Raw genomic sequence first — 15,785 nt, forward strand, 5'->3', positions numbered from 1 at the left:
AGGGCATGTTGCTCCTTCAGAAGATGAAGATGGCAAGAGGCAAGAGACAAGAGGCAAGAGGGAAAGTGGCTGCCTGCCCTGTGCTTTTATCATTACCTGCACAGGTGAGGCCACACCCACCTCTGGTCACATGCGGAGGAAGTCCGTCCCCAGGAAGTTTACCTGCTTGCTGGACAGACATCCCTCCCCATGTTCTAACATGTACACTCTAGGAATGTTGTCATTGACTGCTCCTGTGTTTACATCCCACATTCTTCACCCACTTTCCTGAGGGAGTTTTCCTGCTGAGTCTTGGCTGCTCCCCTTCCCAGCTTCTTCTCCATTTTTCCTTCATTCTCTTCCTGTTCCTCTTTCCCCCATTGTTTGGGTGTCAGCTGGGTCCCCCCCCCCCACGGCCAGGAGGAGCCCACAGGGGCAGCAGTGCTAGGAGATGGCATTTCCCGCCCTTTTCTGAAATAGGCAGGAACACCATATTGTATCTTCTGGAGGCCCCAGCCGCTCCCAGAGATGCCATGGCTCCCCCGTGGGCCACATGGGTCCCACGCTCTTGGGGTTTCTCCTCCTGGCTGAAGGAGGGTGGCACCTTTGGGTATCCTCAGCCGCCTTCCTGCCATGATGGCATTGCCTCCGCAGGGCGGCCTCTTTCCTCGCCATGTTTGCCCAACAGAGGAGGCCTCTCCATTGGAAGAGGCCAGGCAAGCGGATTCAGAAGAGGAAGCCATTTTGGAGAAGAACCGAGCTTGGCTGTTGGCTGCTGAGGGTCTCCTGCCTTTCTTCCAAGGCTTCCTGGGGGCTGCAATGGCCAGAGGAAGAGACAGCCCCCCCCCCCAGCTTGAATCCCCTGCAGGGCCCTGGGCAGCAACCAGAGCCTGCAGCAGTTTCCTTTCTCAAGGCCTTGGAGGAACCTTGGGGTGCGGAAGGAGGAACCCTAAATGGAGATCAGGCTCCTGACAAATGGGAAAAGGAACTTTATATGGCCTCTGTTAAATAAAACTCTGCGTTGAGAGACTACTCAGCAGCCCAGCTCGTTGGGGTACAAGTCTCCCACTGGTCCATGTGGTCAGTAAAAGAAGGAAATTCCAGCCAAGTAATTTGGAGCAAAACAGCAGTCAGTAGACTTAGGTCCTTTATTGTTGCGCAACAGGTTCAAATAGCAGTATGAACTCTGAGCATGGGGCGACATTAACTTTTAAAACTTTCCCACCATATCCCAGAATATCCACCCTCCCTTCCCCACAGGTGGGCGGGGTGTGCAGCACAGAGCGGGGCTCACCTGGGTGGGTGCCACCTACCTGCTTGATCCGGCCTTTGACCTGCTCTTGGCCAGGGAGGACAATGGACTGCCGGCCGGGGGTGGGCCTAAGGCCAAAAGAAAAGAGGCTGACTCCGCTGCTCAAGCCTCTTTTGCTGTTCTTCCTTCCAGGATCAGGATCAATATCAGGAGCGTGTCCTAGCCGGCCTTCTTTGCTTTGCCTGGATGGGGGGCGGGGGAGAGATTTGGCCCCTCCGCCAGGCTAGGCCGCATTTTTGGCGTGCTCGGTTGGGCACGTTGCGGCCTTTTCGGCTTTTTGGCTGCAGCGTGGGAGGGAGCTTGACTGCTCTGCCACTGGCTGCTGGCCTGAGCCCCAGTGGGGCTTCTAGTGCGGCCTGCTCGCCTTTTGCGGCGTCGGGGGAGGCATCGCTCACCGCCGGCCCGGGGCCCCTGCTGACCCGGGAGGACATCGCGGGCCCGGCTAGGCCGCAAATACGGCCTGATTGCCTTTTGCGGCGGGAGGGGGGATCATCAATACATTGCACAGAATCATCAATACATCTTTTTTTAAATAATATTTATTATTTTTCCAAAAACTAAAAGAAAAAAGTTAACAAAAAAATAAGGAAAACAATACAACACATCAAATTAACAAAACAAGATTAAGACAATAAAATAAATCAACCAATTTCGTTATCCCATCTTTCATTCACTTATTTCCACGACCTCCTCACACCTCCCTTTTTGTATTCCACTTCTGTTAGTTATTTCAGCAAATCCTTTCCATCCTCTGTTTTCAATCCTATAATTATCTTAACTCATTCTAACCTTATTTTTTTCCCTTTAATACTCTATTAACCTATCTAGACTTAATTCCTTATAATATTTCTACTAAAGCCGTATTACTTCATTCCAACATTTTTCTAACATTCATTAATTTTACAATATTTCTGTAAATAGTCTTTAAACTTTTCCCAATCTTCTTCCACCGACTCTTCTCCCTGGTCTCGGATTCTGCCAGTCATTTCTGCCAGTTCCATATAGTCCATCAACTTCATCTGCCATTCTTCCCGGGTGGGTAAATCTTGTGTCTTCCAATACTTTGCGATGAGTATTCTTGCTGCTGTTGTAGCATACATAAAAAAAGTTCTATCCTTCTTCGGCACCAATTGGCCGACCATCAATACATCATTGCTACATCGCAAAAATGTCAGAAAGGGGAGGGTTACACAAGATTAGCATAGGCAAATGTGTCAGGACAACACCCAAGTATAAGATTAGCATAGGCAAACATGTCTTAAGTACCCACCACCCAAAAGTACAACCGAACTTCCTTTGCATGTCTGGAGCCTGAGGCAAGTCCGGTGATGAGATCTGGCTTCCCTTGGAGAACAATGAGCCCAGCAATTGTCACCTCTGGGCATTTCCTGGGGTAGGAGGTGTGTATACATGTCTTGACACTTGGAGAGGTGGCAGGGGAAAGAGTCCTTTTTCCAAGGGCAATGGAATGGAGGAAACTGGCAAAGGAGGTAATTTTATATTTTTAAAGCTAAGTATCTTCCCTGAGCTGTCAAGTTGAAAAGATAAATTCAGGCAGAATATTTGTAACATTTAACAATTTTAACGATGTCCCCCCGCCCCCCCGGTCACTTCCATCACACATCTTTCCAGAATAGTCTAGGAATTGCCTCCAAGGTCCAGGGACTGATCTGCCCTGGCTTCCTTCTCGGAGGTCCCTTCCGAAGGAGAAGGGGTCCCAGGTCTCCATGGAGGGGAAGCGTCCCTGAGGTCTGCATTTGAGGCTGATGCTTTCGCCTTTCAGGCTCCGGCCACTGTCTCTGTGGTGTTTATATGTGAGCTGTAGAGATGGGATCACATGCAGACATCCCCAAATTTCATAAGGATCCTGTGAAAAAGATGGGTTCTGCTTTGGAATAATGCCCCCCCCCCAAGCCACCTGTAAAATGAACTTCACAGTATGAAAAAAATATGTTTTAAAATTTGTCGCTGATTCATTTTTTGAATGTTTTAAAGAGTTCTTACCAAAAATTTTAGTTTTTATAATTATAAATCAATAAATCATTTTCATATTTATTTATTTTTTTAATTGAGTTGTGTACGTAGGAGAAATTCAAAAAGGGAATCCTAGACTGGAGGTTACCCGCAGAAAACCAAAAGAAAAGGAGGAAGTCTCCAAGTGGAAAGATAGGCCTTTATTGAATACAATTGTGCCTGCAAAGAACCACATCGCAAAAAGTGTTGCCACAGAAACTAGGGAGCTAAAGATGCTCTTCTGGCAGAGGGGTAAAATGTCATGGCTCAAGTTTGAGGACAGAAACCGGAAAATACTGGAAAATACATTCAAAGCAGTGATACGGTTTCTGACCTGTATGAGTTCTTTGATGGGAAGTGAGACTGGAACTGTGACAAAAGCTCTTTCCACACTCATGGCATTGAAAAGATTTCTCCCCTGTATGAATTCTTTGATGGCTAGTGAGCTCGGCCCCCTCCCGAAAGCTTCATTTAGTCTCCCTCTTCTCTGTGTTAATTGTTCCCTTTGACATATAACCAATACTGAATAGTGGTCTTAGATTGTTCTCAGGTGTATTTCCACTTTCCAACAAAAGAGCCAGTTCTTTTGTTGCCCACACCGCATCTCTTCTACTTGTTGAGTTTTAAGCATTATAATAAAATGTATATTCCTTGTCTAATGGATGTTTGTCTCTATAAGTCCACTAATTTGTTGTCATGTACAAAAAGGAATTAGGCATTTCCCCCTCCTTTTGTGTCCAATTTCTATATTATCCTGCCTAACCTAATGAAACGGCCTCATTTAGATCTCCCATTAACATTTTATTCCCTATAAAGTTTATATCCCCCCTTTATAAAGTTCAGGTGACCTCTCATCGGGAGCATATATTCCCAAAATTATCCATCGCTGCCCTCTGACGAAGAAATGACCAGTCCATAATTTTAACATTAGGTTTATTGTAGCTGTGAGAGACAAAATAACAACAGGAAAAGCCCCAGAAACCCAGAAGACAAAAGTCAGAGATGGATGTGCATTATAATGAGTGAAATAAGTATTTGATCCCCTATCAACCAGCCAGATGCCAAATCTACCTGGTAGCTTCACTGTATGTAATAAACTGAGATTAGAAGCACCTGGTGTAAGGGAGAAGTCTTACCTGTTATCCCAGGTCGTTACAGTACCTGTGCAAAAGACACCTGTTGACAGAAGCAATCAATCTTACCAGGGCATTGAAAATGGGTTGAGGATAGGTATTCCATCATGAAAATGACCCAAAACACACGGCCAAGGAAACAAAGGAATGGCTCAAGAAGAAGCACATTAAGGTCCTGGAGTGGCCTAGCCAGTCTCCAGACCTTAATCCCATCAAAAATCTGTGGAGGGAGCTGAAGATTCGAGTAGTTACACATCAGCCTTGAAATCTTACTGAGTTGGAGAGGATCTGCAAAGAGGAGTGGGACGAAATACCTCCTGAGATGTGTGCAAACCTGGTGGCCACAGAAACGTCTGACCTCTGTAATTGCCAACAAGGGTTTTGCCACCAAGTACGAAGTCATCTTTTGCAAAGGGATCAAATACTTATTTCACTCATTATAATGCACATTAATCTCTGACTTTTGTCTTCTGGGTTTCTGGGGTTTTTCCTGTTGTCATTCTGTCTCTCACAGTTACAATAAACCTACCATTAAAATTAAGGATGGCTTATTTCTTCGTCAGAGGGCAAACAGGCAAATTTAGCAGGGGGTCAAATACTCACTCCCCTCCCTCACTGTAACTCCAGACCACTTTTGTCCTTTATTATGGTAATTTTTGCACGAAATGTTTCTTTCATATCTCCAATTTTCTTGAACAGATCTTTGGTGTTTCCCGTTCTATTGTTATATGATACAAATGTGATAAAGGGTATTTTTAGTTATTCTCCCCCGTCCCTTTCTCTTTCCCATTCAACTGTGTTTGGTACGGGTTGTTTAATAATTTTTGCTTTATTACTTTTCTTTTTTGGTCTTCCCTCTGCATGAATTCTTTGATGGGAAATGAGATTGTTCGTGTGACTGAAGCTCTTCCCACATTCCAGGCATGGATATGGTTTCTCCCCTGTATGAATTCTTTGATGTGAAGTGAGACTGTGACTGAGACTGAAGCTTTTCCCACATTCCAAGCATTGAAAGGGTTTCTCCCCCGTATGAATTCTTTGATGGGAAGTGAGATCACCTCTCTGACGAAAGCTCTTTCCACATTCCAAGCACTGATATGGTTTCTGCCCTGTATGAATTCTTTGATGGCAAGTGAGATTGGAACTCTGAGAAAAGCTCTTTTCACACTCGTGGCATTGAAAAGGTTTCTCCCCTGTATGAATTCTTTGATGGGAAGTGAGACTATCCTTCCGATTGAACCTCATTCCACATTCCAAGCACTGATAGGGTTTCTGCCCAGTATGAATTCTAAGATGGGAAGTGAGACTGGAACTGTGACGAAAGCTCTTTTTACATTCATGGCATTGAAAAGGTTTCTCCCCTGTGTGAATTCTTTGATGGGAAGAGAGCTTTGACCTATCCCTGAAGCTCTTTCCACATTCCAGGCACTGATAGGGTTTCTCACCTGTATGAATTCTTTGATGGGAAGTAAGACTATGGCTGAGACTGAAGCTCTTTCCACATTCGAAGCACTGGTAGGGTTTTTCTCCTGTATGAATTCTTTGATGGGAAGTGAGATGTGCACTTTGACTAAAGCTCTTTCCACATTCTAAGCACTGATAGGGTTTTTCCCCTGTATGAATTCTTTGGTGGAATGTGAGACTCAGCCGGATACGAAAGCTCTTTCCACACTCACGGCATTGAAAAGGTTTCTCCCCTCTATGAATTATTTGATGGCTTGTGAGCTTAATCTCCGTCCGGAAGCTCTTTCCACATTCCAAACACTGATATGTTTTCTCCCCTGTATGAATCCTTTGATGTGAAGTGAGACTACCCTTCTGGCTGAAGCTTTTCGCACATTCTGTGCACTTATAAGGTTTCTCTCCAGTATGAATTCTTTGATGGGAAGAGAGTGTTGCCCCCTCCTTGAAGCTCTTTCCACATTCGAAGCACTGATAGGGTTTCTCCCCTGTATGAATTCTTTGATGAGAACTGAGATGGGAACTTTTTCTGAAGCTCTTTCCACATTCGAAGCACTGATAGGGTTTCTCCCCAGTATGAATTCTTTGATGGGAAGTGAGATGATCCTTCCGACTGAAGCTCTTTCCACACTGCAAGCAATGATAGGGTTTCTCCCCTGTATGAATTCTTTGATGGGAAGTGAGTTGGTGGCTGTAACTAAAGCTCTTTCCACATTCCATGCAGTTATAGGGTTTCTCTCCTGTATGAATTCTATGATGGGAAGCGAGACTGCCCTTCCGAGTGAAACTCTTTCCACATTCTCTGCACTGATACAATTTCTCCCTACTCTTTGTTCTTTCGTGTGAAGTGAAGCTATCCCTCCTAACGAAGCTCTTTCTTTGATGGGAGGTGGACTGGGAGCTCTGACGGATGTTCTCTCCACACTCTGAATATTTATATGACTTCTCTGCTATGTGGATTCTGTTCTGGTCCCCCTTGTTCTTCCCTTCCAATTCATCACCATGTGGAATGAAGAGAAAAGCTAATTAGAACCTCAAAAAGAAATGGTGCTCCAGAATATTGAACAAAGTCCCCCCCCCACCTCACTGTGAGACTTGAGAGTGCTCTGTTTCAGCCTCAAGCGGACACCCTTGAAGTCTAACTTAATGCCATTGTTGATGTGTGGCATGTTTGACCCCCCCCCCAGCATTTCCGCGTGCCTGCGGGTCACGTGACTCTCTTGAAACCGGTGGGGCCACACTGCCAGCATACTGTGACAGGGGCGCATATGACACAGAAGTATCAAATCCTGACCCCCTCCCCCAGCAATGCACTGCCATGTTAGTGTAAGTCATGCAAACTCTGCATCGCTGTCCTGGACCCAAACCCCACTCAGAGCGAAGGCGACATGATTCACATCCGTTATTGAACAAAGTTAATAAATGCTTGTGACAGAGGAAGAACTGGAGAGAGTTAGGTGTGAGGCCTTACTATAGTTTTCACTGCCTTTGTTTATTGGTATTAACTGACATATTGCTTGGCTTTAATCTGGGATATATTTTGTTTGGCTCAATCCTGGAATCCACTCCATCTCCGAGGTCAGTCAAATGCAGACAGAAGCCAAAACAACAGACCTCACAGAAGTTATTTCAACTTCCCTAAAAGCTCTGAAGCCAATATTGAAGAAGGCCTGGAGGTTCAGACAAGTCTGGTCCTTGTTTAAAAAGGCATGACTAGGTGGAGAACATTCACAGAGGAAAGAGTTGATATCCCTCCATTCAGGGTTCACAGTGGGGATGTTAGAATCCCAGACGCTGTTGGTCTCCCTCCAAACAGTGGAGGTTCAGGCAGGCAGGTGGAGGAGCCTGAAAAGGTGCTCCCCTTCTCCATCTCCATCTGCCTGCCTGCCTCCCCCCACCCCCAAGCTGAGCAAGCCCCAATACCTCTCCAGCTCCATCCATCCACGTCACCAGATCTCTCAGAGGTTCCTGGGAGGGAACGCTCAGAGGTTGTGGGGAGGGATGCGGGAGACAACCTGACCAGGTCAACCGTCCATCTTCCCCCTTCCATCCTCGCTAGCTTTGCAGGTTCCGTCTCTTTCATCCTTCCTGATGAGTCGAGGAGCCTGGGAGAGAGGAAGAAGCAAAGGGAACCTCAGAGGCCCTGCAGGGATTCTCCTGCCCTAGATATTCTCCTGCCCCTGGAGAAGCACAAATGGGGCAGCCCCTTCCCAACAGAAGACCTTTTTCTAAAGATCTCCAGTGCTTCCAATTTCACTTGGTTGCTCCTCACCCCACTTCCTAAGGCTGGCATGGCCTGCAGAGTAGTGACCAGAGAGTAGATCCCATTCATCTCGGTGGGGCTTATGGACAGAACTTGGTGCCAAAACCAGTCACCATCCTGTCCCCAATCCTGAAAACTGCAACCCCAGAGCATGGGCAGAAAGCAGAGAAGTAGCTGTTACATGTAGGTACCCCCAAGCTAGGTGCTTTGTATGGAGAGCCCAGTTCACACTCTTTGAGCTCTCATTGCAAGCCAGGCAGATGTTGTGGCCCTATTTGCCTCTGTCAGGGGTTGTCTGGGGACCAAATCTGTATGTGGAAGCAGAGGAGCTGGTGATGCCACATTTTTGAAATATCATGAGATGAATACACCACTCCTCCTTAGATATTGTCTGTGTTTACACACCACCATTTCAAGTCTCCAGTCTCAAAATGTGGCCCCCACCCTGGCATGGAAGCCATCAAAGTATAGATCTTCCACATGTCCTAAATCTATAATTTTGAGACTGCACCAATTTCCATTTCTTGTTTATCAAAACCCACAGACGCTCTGCTAGATTTTTTTCCAGAAGGTTTTACAAGTACCTTTCAGGATGGTTAGAATTTTATTACAGTTAGCCAAAAAGGATTTTATGCGTTCCATGTCCTCTGTTAATAGTACAAGCCACCCAATGACTGATAATCCCTCCTCATTTGTCCAGTAAGGTTGGGAGAAGGAGTCTTTTATCCTTGTTTAGCATTTCCTGAGGATAGATCTGAAATTTGCTTTCACATTAGTTCATCTACTTGTTTAGTCTGAATAGGGGAGAGACATGTTTTGTTGCATCTGGGACAGAGGAAGTGGTCCGGTTGTGCTGCTGCAGATGCAGAAGGGCTTGTCTTCTCTCTGTGCTCCCCCCACATGGGAATGTTCCCCTCTGGCTGCAGCTTCTGTTCACAAATGTGACTTATCCCCCAATCTGAAGGGGGTTTCTTTGCATGCCCAGTTTTCCTTGACCCAAAGCCCCCTCCCCCCAAAAGGAAGGCAGCATCTGGATCCAAAGGAGCAACACATCTGCAGACTTCCTGCGAACTCGCCCCTCCCTGGCCTGGCTTGGCCTCCACGCCCTGACTTGGGGGTCTTCACCCACCAGGCATGATCTGAACAGGGACCCCCATGCACCACCTGGCAGTGGCCTAGCAAGGTCTGGTGGTACCCGGTGCAGAAAATTTCCTGTCACGCCCCCATATTGATATTTTCTTTTGGCCTGCAAGAATGTTTTGACTTTATTTCATATTTTCTTACAAAGGAATGTGGATTCTGGGCCTCTGATAACAAGTGGGCCACTGGGGACAGATACTTAAATCTACAGGATGGGTTGTGTTTTGGCTTCTGTTATTTTATTTATATTTATTGTTTATTTAATAAAGTTTATTTTTAAAAACCTGCAAAACTGTTTACCAAAACATAAAACAAAACAATAAAACACAGCAGTAAAATCAAGAAAAATTAACAACCCTACTTTAAAACATACAAAAGCTAAACTATTAAAACAGATTCCAATTACTTCAGCTTCCCAATCATCTGAGTAAACTTCCCTAAACAAGACTGCTTTTAGCAGGTGCCTGAAAAGAGTGTAGCAGAGGCACTATTTTTTGGGATTTCACCATGCTCTGTACTATCTGAAAAGGAAAACATTTATTTAAAAAGCAGGACTGCACAGCCTGGGAGTCTCATCATTATCAGCGGGATTTATTCCTGAGCCAACAGTGCATAAGATGGGCTGGAATCCTATGCACGCCCTGCATCCTACTTGTACCTAAAAATCTTCAGAAACCTGCGCCAGAGAGTTGTAGAGTAGGGAGGGACCCCTGAGGGTCATCTAGCCAACCCCCTGGGGCAATGCAGCAGTCTCAGCTAGACCATCCCTGACTGATGGCCATCCAGCCTCTTCTTTGCATGCCTTCTCCACGAGAGGTCTGGGTGGCGGCAACACACAAACGAACCTTTTCTGCAGTGGCTCCCCATTCGGGGGAAGGTCTCCCAAGGGAGGCTCGCCTGGCACCTTCCTGACATCTTGAGGTGCCAGGAGGCAAAACCTTTTTCTATAACTGGGCCTTTGCCTGGTTAGCATTCTATGGCCTTTTCAATATGTTTGTGGGAGGAGAGATCATTGGTTTGCCTTTGTCTTTGTTTCATTGTGCATTTGGTGTTCTAATTTTGCATTTTTATGTTGTGAATCGCCCTGTAAACTTTGGATGAAGGGCAGGATACAAATTTAACAATAATAACAACAACAATAATAATAGCAGCAGTGAACAGCTACAGTCAATCAGGGGTGCCAACTTGAATAAAATATTAGGAGGGAGCAGACATCGGGCATAGCCAGGATTTATGTTAAGGGGCAGAATCTCAGTTAATTAAGGATTTAATTCTCCCCATCAGACGCCCATGCACCCAAGTAAGCCCCACCCTGCACAGCTGATCACAAGATGCAGCTGCACACACCAGTTGAATGGCAATGCCCATTAACAGGGGGGGCCTCAAATATTTCATGGGGGAACCAAAGGGACCTCGGTGCCCTGGGGTATGCCAATCTATGAGGAAGAGAAGCAGGCTTTGTTGCTCTCTCTCCCACCATCCCCCCCCCACTTCTTGGGGTGGGTTTCTACATCATTCTGGCAGACAGAAATCCAGCAGGTAAGGAGGATTTCCTGTCAATATTGTTGCTGGAATGTTTGCAGTGACTGTGAGCTTCCATTGGATCATTGTAATGGGTTGCATTACATTGCATTTGAATTATGGTGCAGAGTCTCATGGACTGCAAGAAGATCCAACCTCTCCATTCTGAAGGAAATCAGCCCTGAGTGCTCACTGGAAGGGCAGATCCTGAAGCTGAGGCTCCAAGACTTTGGCCACCTCTTGAGAAGAGAAGACTCCCTGGAAAAGACCCTGATGCTGGGGAAGATGGAGGGCACAAGGAGAAGGGGACAATGAAGGACGACATGGTGGGACAGTGTTCTGGAAGCTACCAGCATGAGGGAGGCAGCGGAAGACAGGAGGGCCTGGCGTGCTCTGGTCCAGGGGGTCACGAAGAGTCGGACACGACTAAACAACAATGGATTGCTTTGAAGGGATTTCTGCACCAGGTCAAGGAATCTGTTGCCCCCCAATTACACCCCCCCACCTGTATTTTGCCCAACCAAAGGTGCAACTCTACCTGAAGCCCAGGAAGGAAGCAGCAAGAGGTACTTGATGAGCTCCCGGCTAGACCTCCACCCCGGGCGCCCCCCCCTCCTTCCCCGGCTTCTTTTGGCCCTTCTCCCCCTTTTCTGCCCCTTGCCCAGCCTCCTCCTCTCGCCCCGACGCCTGCCTGCCATTTCTCCCCTTCGCAGGGACCCCCCTGCCCCCTCCCTGCCCCCTGGGACCCCCTTCTCCCCACGGCACCCTCCGGGGGAAGAGAGAGGAGACTCACCCAGGAAGCTTGGGCAGAGGGAGAGAAGAAAGCGGCCTCCTCTCGGCTTGCAGGAAGGGAATTGGGCCAGGGAGGACCTTCACTTCCTGTGCTCTCTAGGAATCCAGCTCGGCTCCTTTTAACCCTTGCGAAGCCGAGGGCACCGAGCCCGCCTCTCCCTCTCCCTGCGCGCAGATTTCCTCTTCTGCCCCTGCGCTCAAGGGGCTGCCCCCTTCCCTCCCTCTGTGCCAAGGCCTCTGCCCCAAGGAGCCCACATCGAAGCCGACTAACATAACAGCAAGGGAGGCGGGGGTGGCCATGGGGGGGGTACCTTGGCTCTCCCCCAAAAGAGAGGCTCCAGGATCCCAAGGAAAGGCTGGGATGGAGAAGAGGCGGAAGTCTGGGCAGTGGCAGGAGGTGTCTTGGGCTCAGAAATGGCTCCATCAAGAAACCTCCCGGGGGGAAACCCCCCAGATCAGCGAGTGGAGGGGGGGAGGATGGCTTCCCTGGCAGGAGATCCCCCCTCTTTTCAACCCAGGAAAAGAGAGGAGGAAGTGTCCCATGCAAGGAATGAAACGCACACGCGATCAAGGGGTGGCAGATGTGGAAGCCCCCCCCCCCCAGTGTAAAATCCCCAAAGGCAGGAAAGGGAAGCCAGGGAGGGAGGGGGCACATGTTGCTCAGGGCGCAGCCCCTCACCATGGGACTCTCCCTCCAGACTCCCTAAGCCAGTTCAAAGCAAGAGGGACACCTGTCATCCTCTCCCTGTGTTTCCGGCCAGAAAACCAGTTTATACTGGGCTCCCAGAACCATCTGACCCCATTTCCCACCCAAGCGGGGCTGGACCAATCAGAAGCGTCTCCATTGGACAGCTAGCCAATCCCCTTTCAGATTCTCCTGGGCCTCTTCTTCTCCTTCGCCTGGTTTCCTGAGGGAGGTTTCCCCCTTGGCTGCTCCCCCTCCCAGCTTCTCCTTCATTTCTCCTTCATTCTCTTCCTGTTCCTCCTTTCCTCATTATTTGGGGGGCAGCTGGATTCCTCCCCCCCCCCCATGGCCAGGCAGGCCCGGGAAGCCTACTTCTTCCTTAGTTGCGTTCAAACCTTGAAATCAATGTCTGATTTTTGTCTCAGCGTTGCCTTTAAAGTGGCTAATGCAAGAGCTTATTTGGATGGACCAATGGCCAATCTCAGGGCGAAAATTAAGTGCTTCATCTGCCCTGCAGGCAGAAGGACTTTCCTTTCAGCATACAGAGGTTCCAGATAGCCCCTGGAATCTGCTCCTGCTTGCCCCAACTAGAGTTTCCCCAAACCTTTATAAATTATTCACTGCACAATTGCAGCCTCTGCTTGAGTTGCTAAGAGAAGCAAAAGCCCCTCACAGGGTATTTCCATAACTGCTAGCTATTGCACATGTTTAGCTGAGCTAAATGCCTCATTGGCACAGCGCTTTGTAGATGGACCAAACACTGTTAGACTTTGCATTTAGCGATCTTAGACACCACACACACACCACAGGTTTGCAAACACAAAGAGCAGTCTACATTATAGAATGGGTGTACCTTGCTACCACTCCTCCCAAAAATGCTCCCACATTGAAGGTGTGGAAGATCAAATTAGGAAAGGACTTCTCGAGCATTACAGCTCACTGGCTTCGATCTAGTCTATTGCATTACCCTTTCACAAAGCAGATGTTGTACCCTGATTGCAATACTCTGTACTCTCGCAGAGTTTGTAAGAGAGTTGAATTTTTAACTTACCCAAGGATGCTTGCCTGTCACCTACATATCCCTCTCAGACTTCGCCAACTCTGCTGCTCAGCACCCATCCCCCAAGCCATCCACTGACAGGGCACGGGGAGGCGGGTGCTGGCGTACCAACTTCCTGGAACTGTAGAGTGATGTATTTAAATTCATTCCGCCTCAGCCTGCTTTCGTCATCCCAATGAGCGGAAATGGCTGCTTCGATTTTAGTTTTCTAAACTTTCCAGCCACACCCTTCAAATTGGTGCTGGACTCACAATGTGCTTATCAATTGATTCATCGATTGCCAATAGTTCAAATCACGCATTTAAGAGATGAAAATCCTTGAGTCTTTTTCTCCCCTTGCTGTGTCTAATCAGCCAGCATGCTGTAAGTTTTTTTGTGGTAAACCACATCCGTGCACATAACATGCATGGGCCTCGCTCTCTGCAGGAAATGAGAGGGCGGATGCGCCTCTGCGTAACTTGGCAACCAATGCTTTGTTCAGACCTGGTATAAAGTTATGATGTTTTTCATCTATCAGGAAGAAAAGTTAGCTGAAAAATTTTGTTTACCTTTGCTGCCAGCCCAGAGCTCGGCTAGCTCAGTCGGTAGAGCATGAGACTCTTAATCTCAAGGCTTGCTCACATTGCTCCATAATCTCAAGCATTTCCACATGCTGTGACTCCTAGCGACGCAGAAGCACTGCAGTTGTGGCCAAGGGGCTGTGCATTTTAAACCATATTCCGCAGCCCATGTCAAACTTGAAACTTTTTCAGGGCTCATTTGAGCAACAGCTCAAAGGTTTTACAGCACATGATTGCTTGCATTGCTGTTATGGCCCAGGCCCAAACACCTAACACTCCTGCTTATTGTTCCTGTTTATTCCTCCCAGCTTTCCCAGCAATCCGGCCTCCAGTGGGATTTCTCTTACCCACAGTAGTCCCTGTAATTCCACAGGTTAAACAAGTGTGGAATGGGCCAATTGCTCCCCAAAGACACTTTCGGAAAACATTAGAAAATGGGGAGAATTCAGGACCCCTAGGCAAAATCCAGTATAAATTAAAGACTTTGCTGTTTTCATTTAACCGGGGGGCGGGGCTATGCTTTATTTCTACCCCTACAGGTCTGTTGTGAGTTCCAGTATGGTGTGTGCAATTCGCTCTCCAGCATGGTCTGGCATCATGGCCTGACCAGTCCATCTCCCTACAGGTGTTGCCAGTAACGCACCACCCAAGTGAGACATAGTGCTGCCGAGTGCAGACCAGGAAGAAGTCACTTCAGTCACTTGGCATGACGTCAAGCCCTTGTTAGGTATTCTCCCCACTTCTCTTTTTTATACACTTGTGTTTTGTAAGCCTTTCAAGGCTTCGGCCACCTTCTCCGTGGTGTTTATGTGAGCTGTAGAGATGGGATTGTATGCAGACATTCCCTAGTTTAGTAAGGATCCTGTGAAAAAGATGGGCTCTGCTTTGGAATAATACCCCCCCCCCCAACCAGTAAAATGAACTTCACAGTATGGAAAAATGACGTTTTAAAATTTATCACTGATTCATTTTTTGAATGTTTTAAGAGTTGTTTTCATCAATAATTTTAGTGTTTCAGTCTCATTATAAATCACTTTCAAATTTATTTTTTCCATTCAGTCATGTGTATGTAGCAGAATTGAAAAAGCGGTTCCTAGACTGGAGGTTACCCAAAGAAACCCAAAAGAAAAGGAGGAAGTCTCCAAGTGGAAAGATAGGCTTTTAATGAAATACAAATGTGCCTGCAAAGAACCACATCGCAAAAAGTGTTGCCACAGAAACTAGGGAGCTAAAGATGCTCTTCTGGCAGAGGGGTAAAATGTCATGGCTCAAGTCTTGAGGACAGAAACCGGAAAATACTGGAAAATACATTCAAAGCAGTGATACGGTTTCTGACCTGTATGAGTTCTTGGATGGGAAGTGAGACTATCCTTTCGATTGAACCTCATCCCACATTCCAAACACTGATAGGGTTTCTTCCCGTTATGAATTCTTTGATGGGAAGTGAGATTGGAACTCTGAGAAAAGCTCTTTTCACACTTGTGGCATTGAAAAGGTTTCTCCCCTGTATGAATTCTTTGATGGCTAGTGAGCTTAGCCCCCACCCGGAAGCTTCATTTAGTCTCCATCTTCTCTGTGTTAATTGTTCCCTTTGACATATAACCAATACTGAATACTGGTCTTAGATTGTTCTCAGGTGTATTTCCACTTTCCAACAAAAGAGCCAGTTCTTTTGTTGCCCACACCGCATCTCTTCTACTTGTTGAGTTTTAAGCATTATAATAAAATGTATATTCCTTGTCTAATGGATGTTTGTCTCCATAAGTCCACTAATTTGTTGTCATGTACAAAAAGGAATTAGGCATTTCCCCCTCCTTTTGTGTCCAATTTCTATATTATCCTGCCTAACCTAATGAAACGGCCCCA

At 47.0% G+C, this 15,785-nt stretch overlaps 1 protein-coding gene and 2 long non-coding RNA genes across 3 annotated transcripts; 1 reads left to right on the forward strand and 2 right to left on the reverse strand.

The window, feature by feature from the left end:
• Nucleotides 1–252: 252 nt before the first annotated feature.
• Nucleotides 253–3,963, forward strand: LOC309326099. Its single transcript, XR_014150146.1, has 2 exons — nt 253–2,339; nt 3,436–3,963. It is a non-coding gene; the product is annotated as an uncharacterized lncRNA (long non-coding RNA).
• LOC309325944 (uncharacterized protein) lies at nt 3,445–11,702 on the reverse strand. The gene is made up of 3 exons (XM_081834352.1): nt 11,616–11,702; nt 7,822–8,003; nt 3,445–6,902 (listed from the first exon to the last, which is right to left on the reverse strand). The coding sequence occupies exons 2-3, from the start codon at nt 7,979–7,981 to the stop codon at nt 5,197–5,199; spliced, it is 1,866 nt and encodes a 621-aa protein (XP_081690478.1). The 5' UTR covers nt 7,982–8,003; nt 11,616–11,702; the 3' UTR covers nt 3,445–5,196.
• A 3,363-nt stretch (nt 11,703–15,065) lies between these two features.
• Nucleotides 15,066–15,784, reverse strand: LOC309326121. The gene is made up of 2 exons (XR_014150175.1): nt 15,376–15,784; nt 15,066–15,289 (listed from the first exon to the last, which is right to left on the reverse strand). It is a non-coding gene; the product is annotated as an uncharacterized lncRNA (long non-coding RNA).
• Between the last annotated feature and the right edge of the window lies 1 nt (nt 15,785).

The sequence above is a fragment of the Podarcis erhardii genome (assembly GCF_964252035.2).
Source record: "Podarcis erhardii genome assembly, chromosome: 12".
Taxonomy (NCBI): Eukaryota; Metazoa; Chordata; class Lepidosauria; order Squamata; family Lacertidae; genus Podarcis; species Podarcis erhardii.

Excerpts from the sequence above, each read along its gene's own strand:
- LOC309325944 (XM_081834352.1), bottom strand. The coding sequence starts at position 7,981 with ATGAAAGAGACGGAACCTGCAAAGCTAGCGAGGATGGAAGGGGGAAGA. Across the intron at positions 6,903-7,821 it reads GGATGGATGGAGCTGGAGAG|ATGGTGATGAATTGGAAGGG; the intron begins GTATTGGGGCTT and ends TCTTCATTCCAC.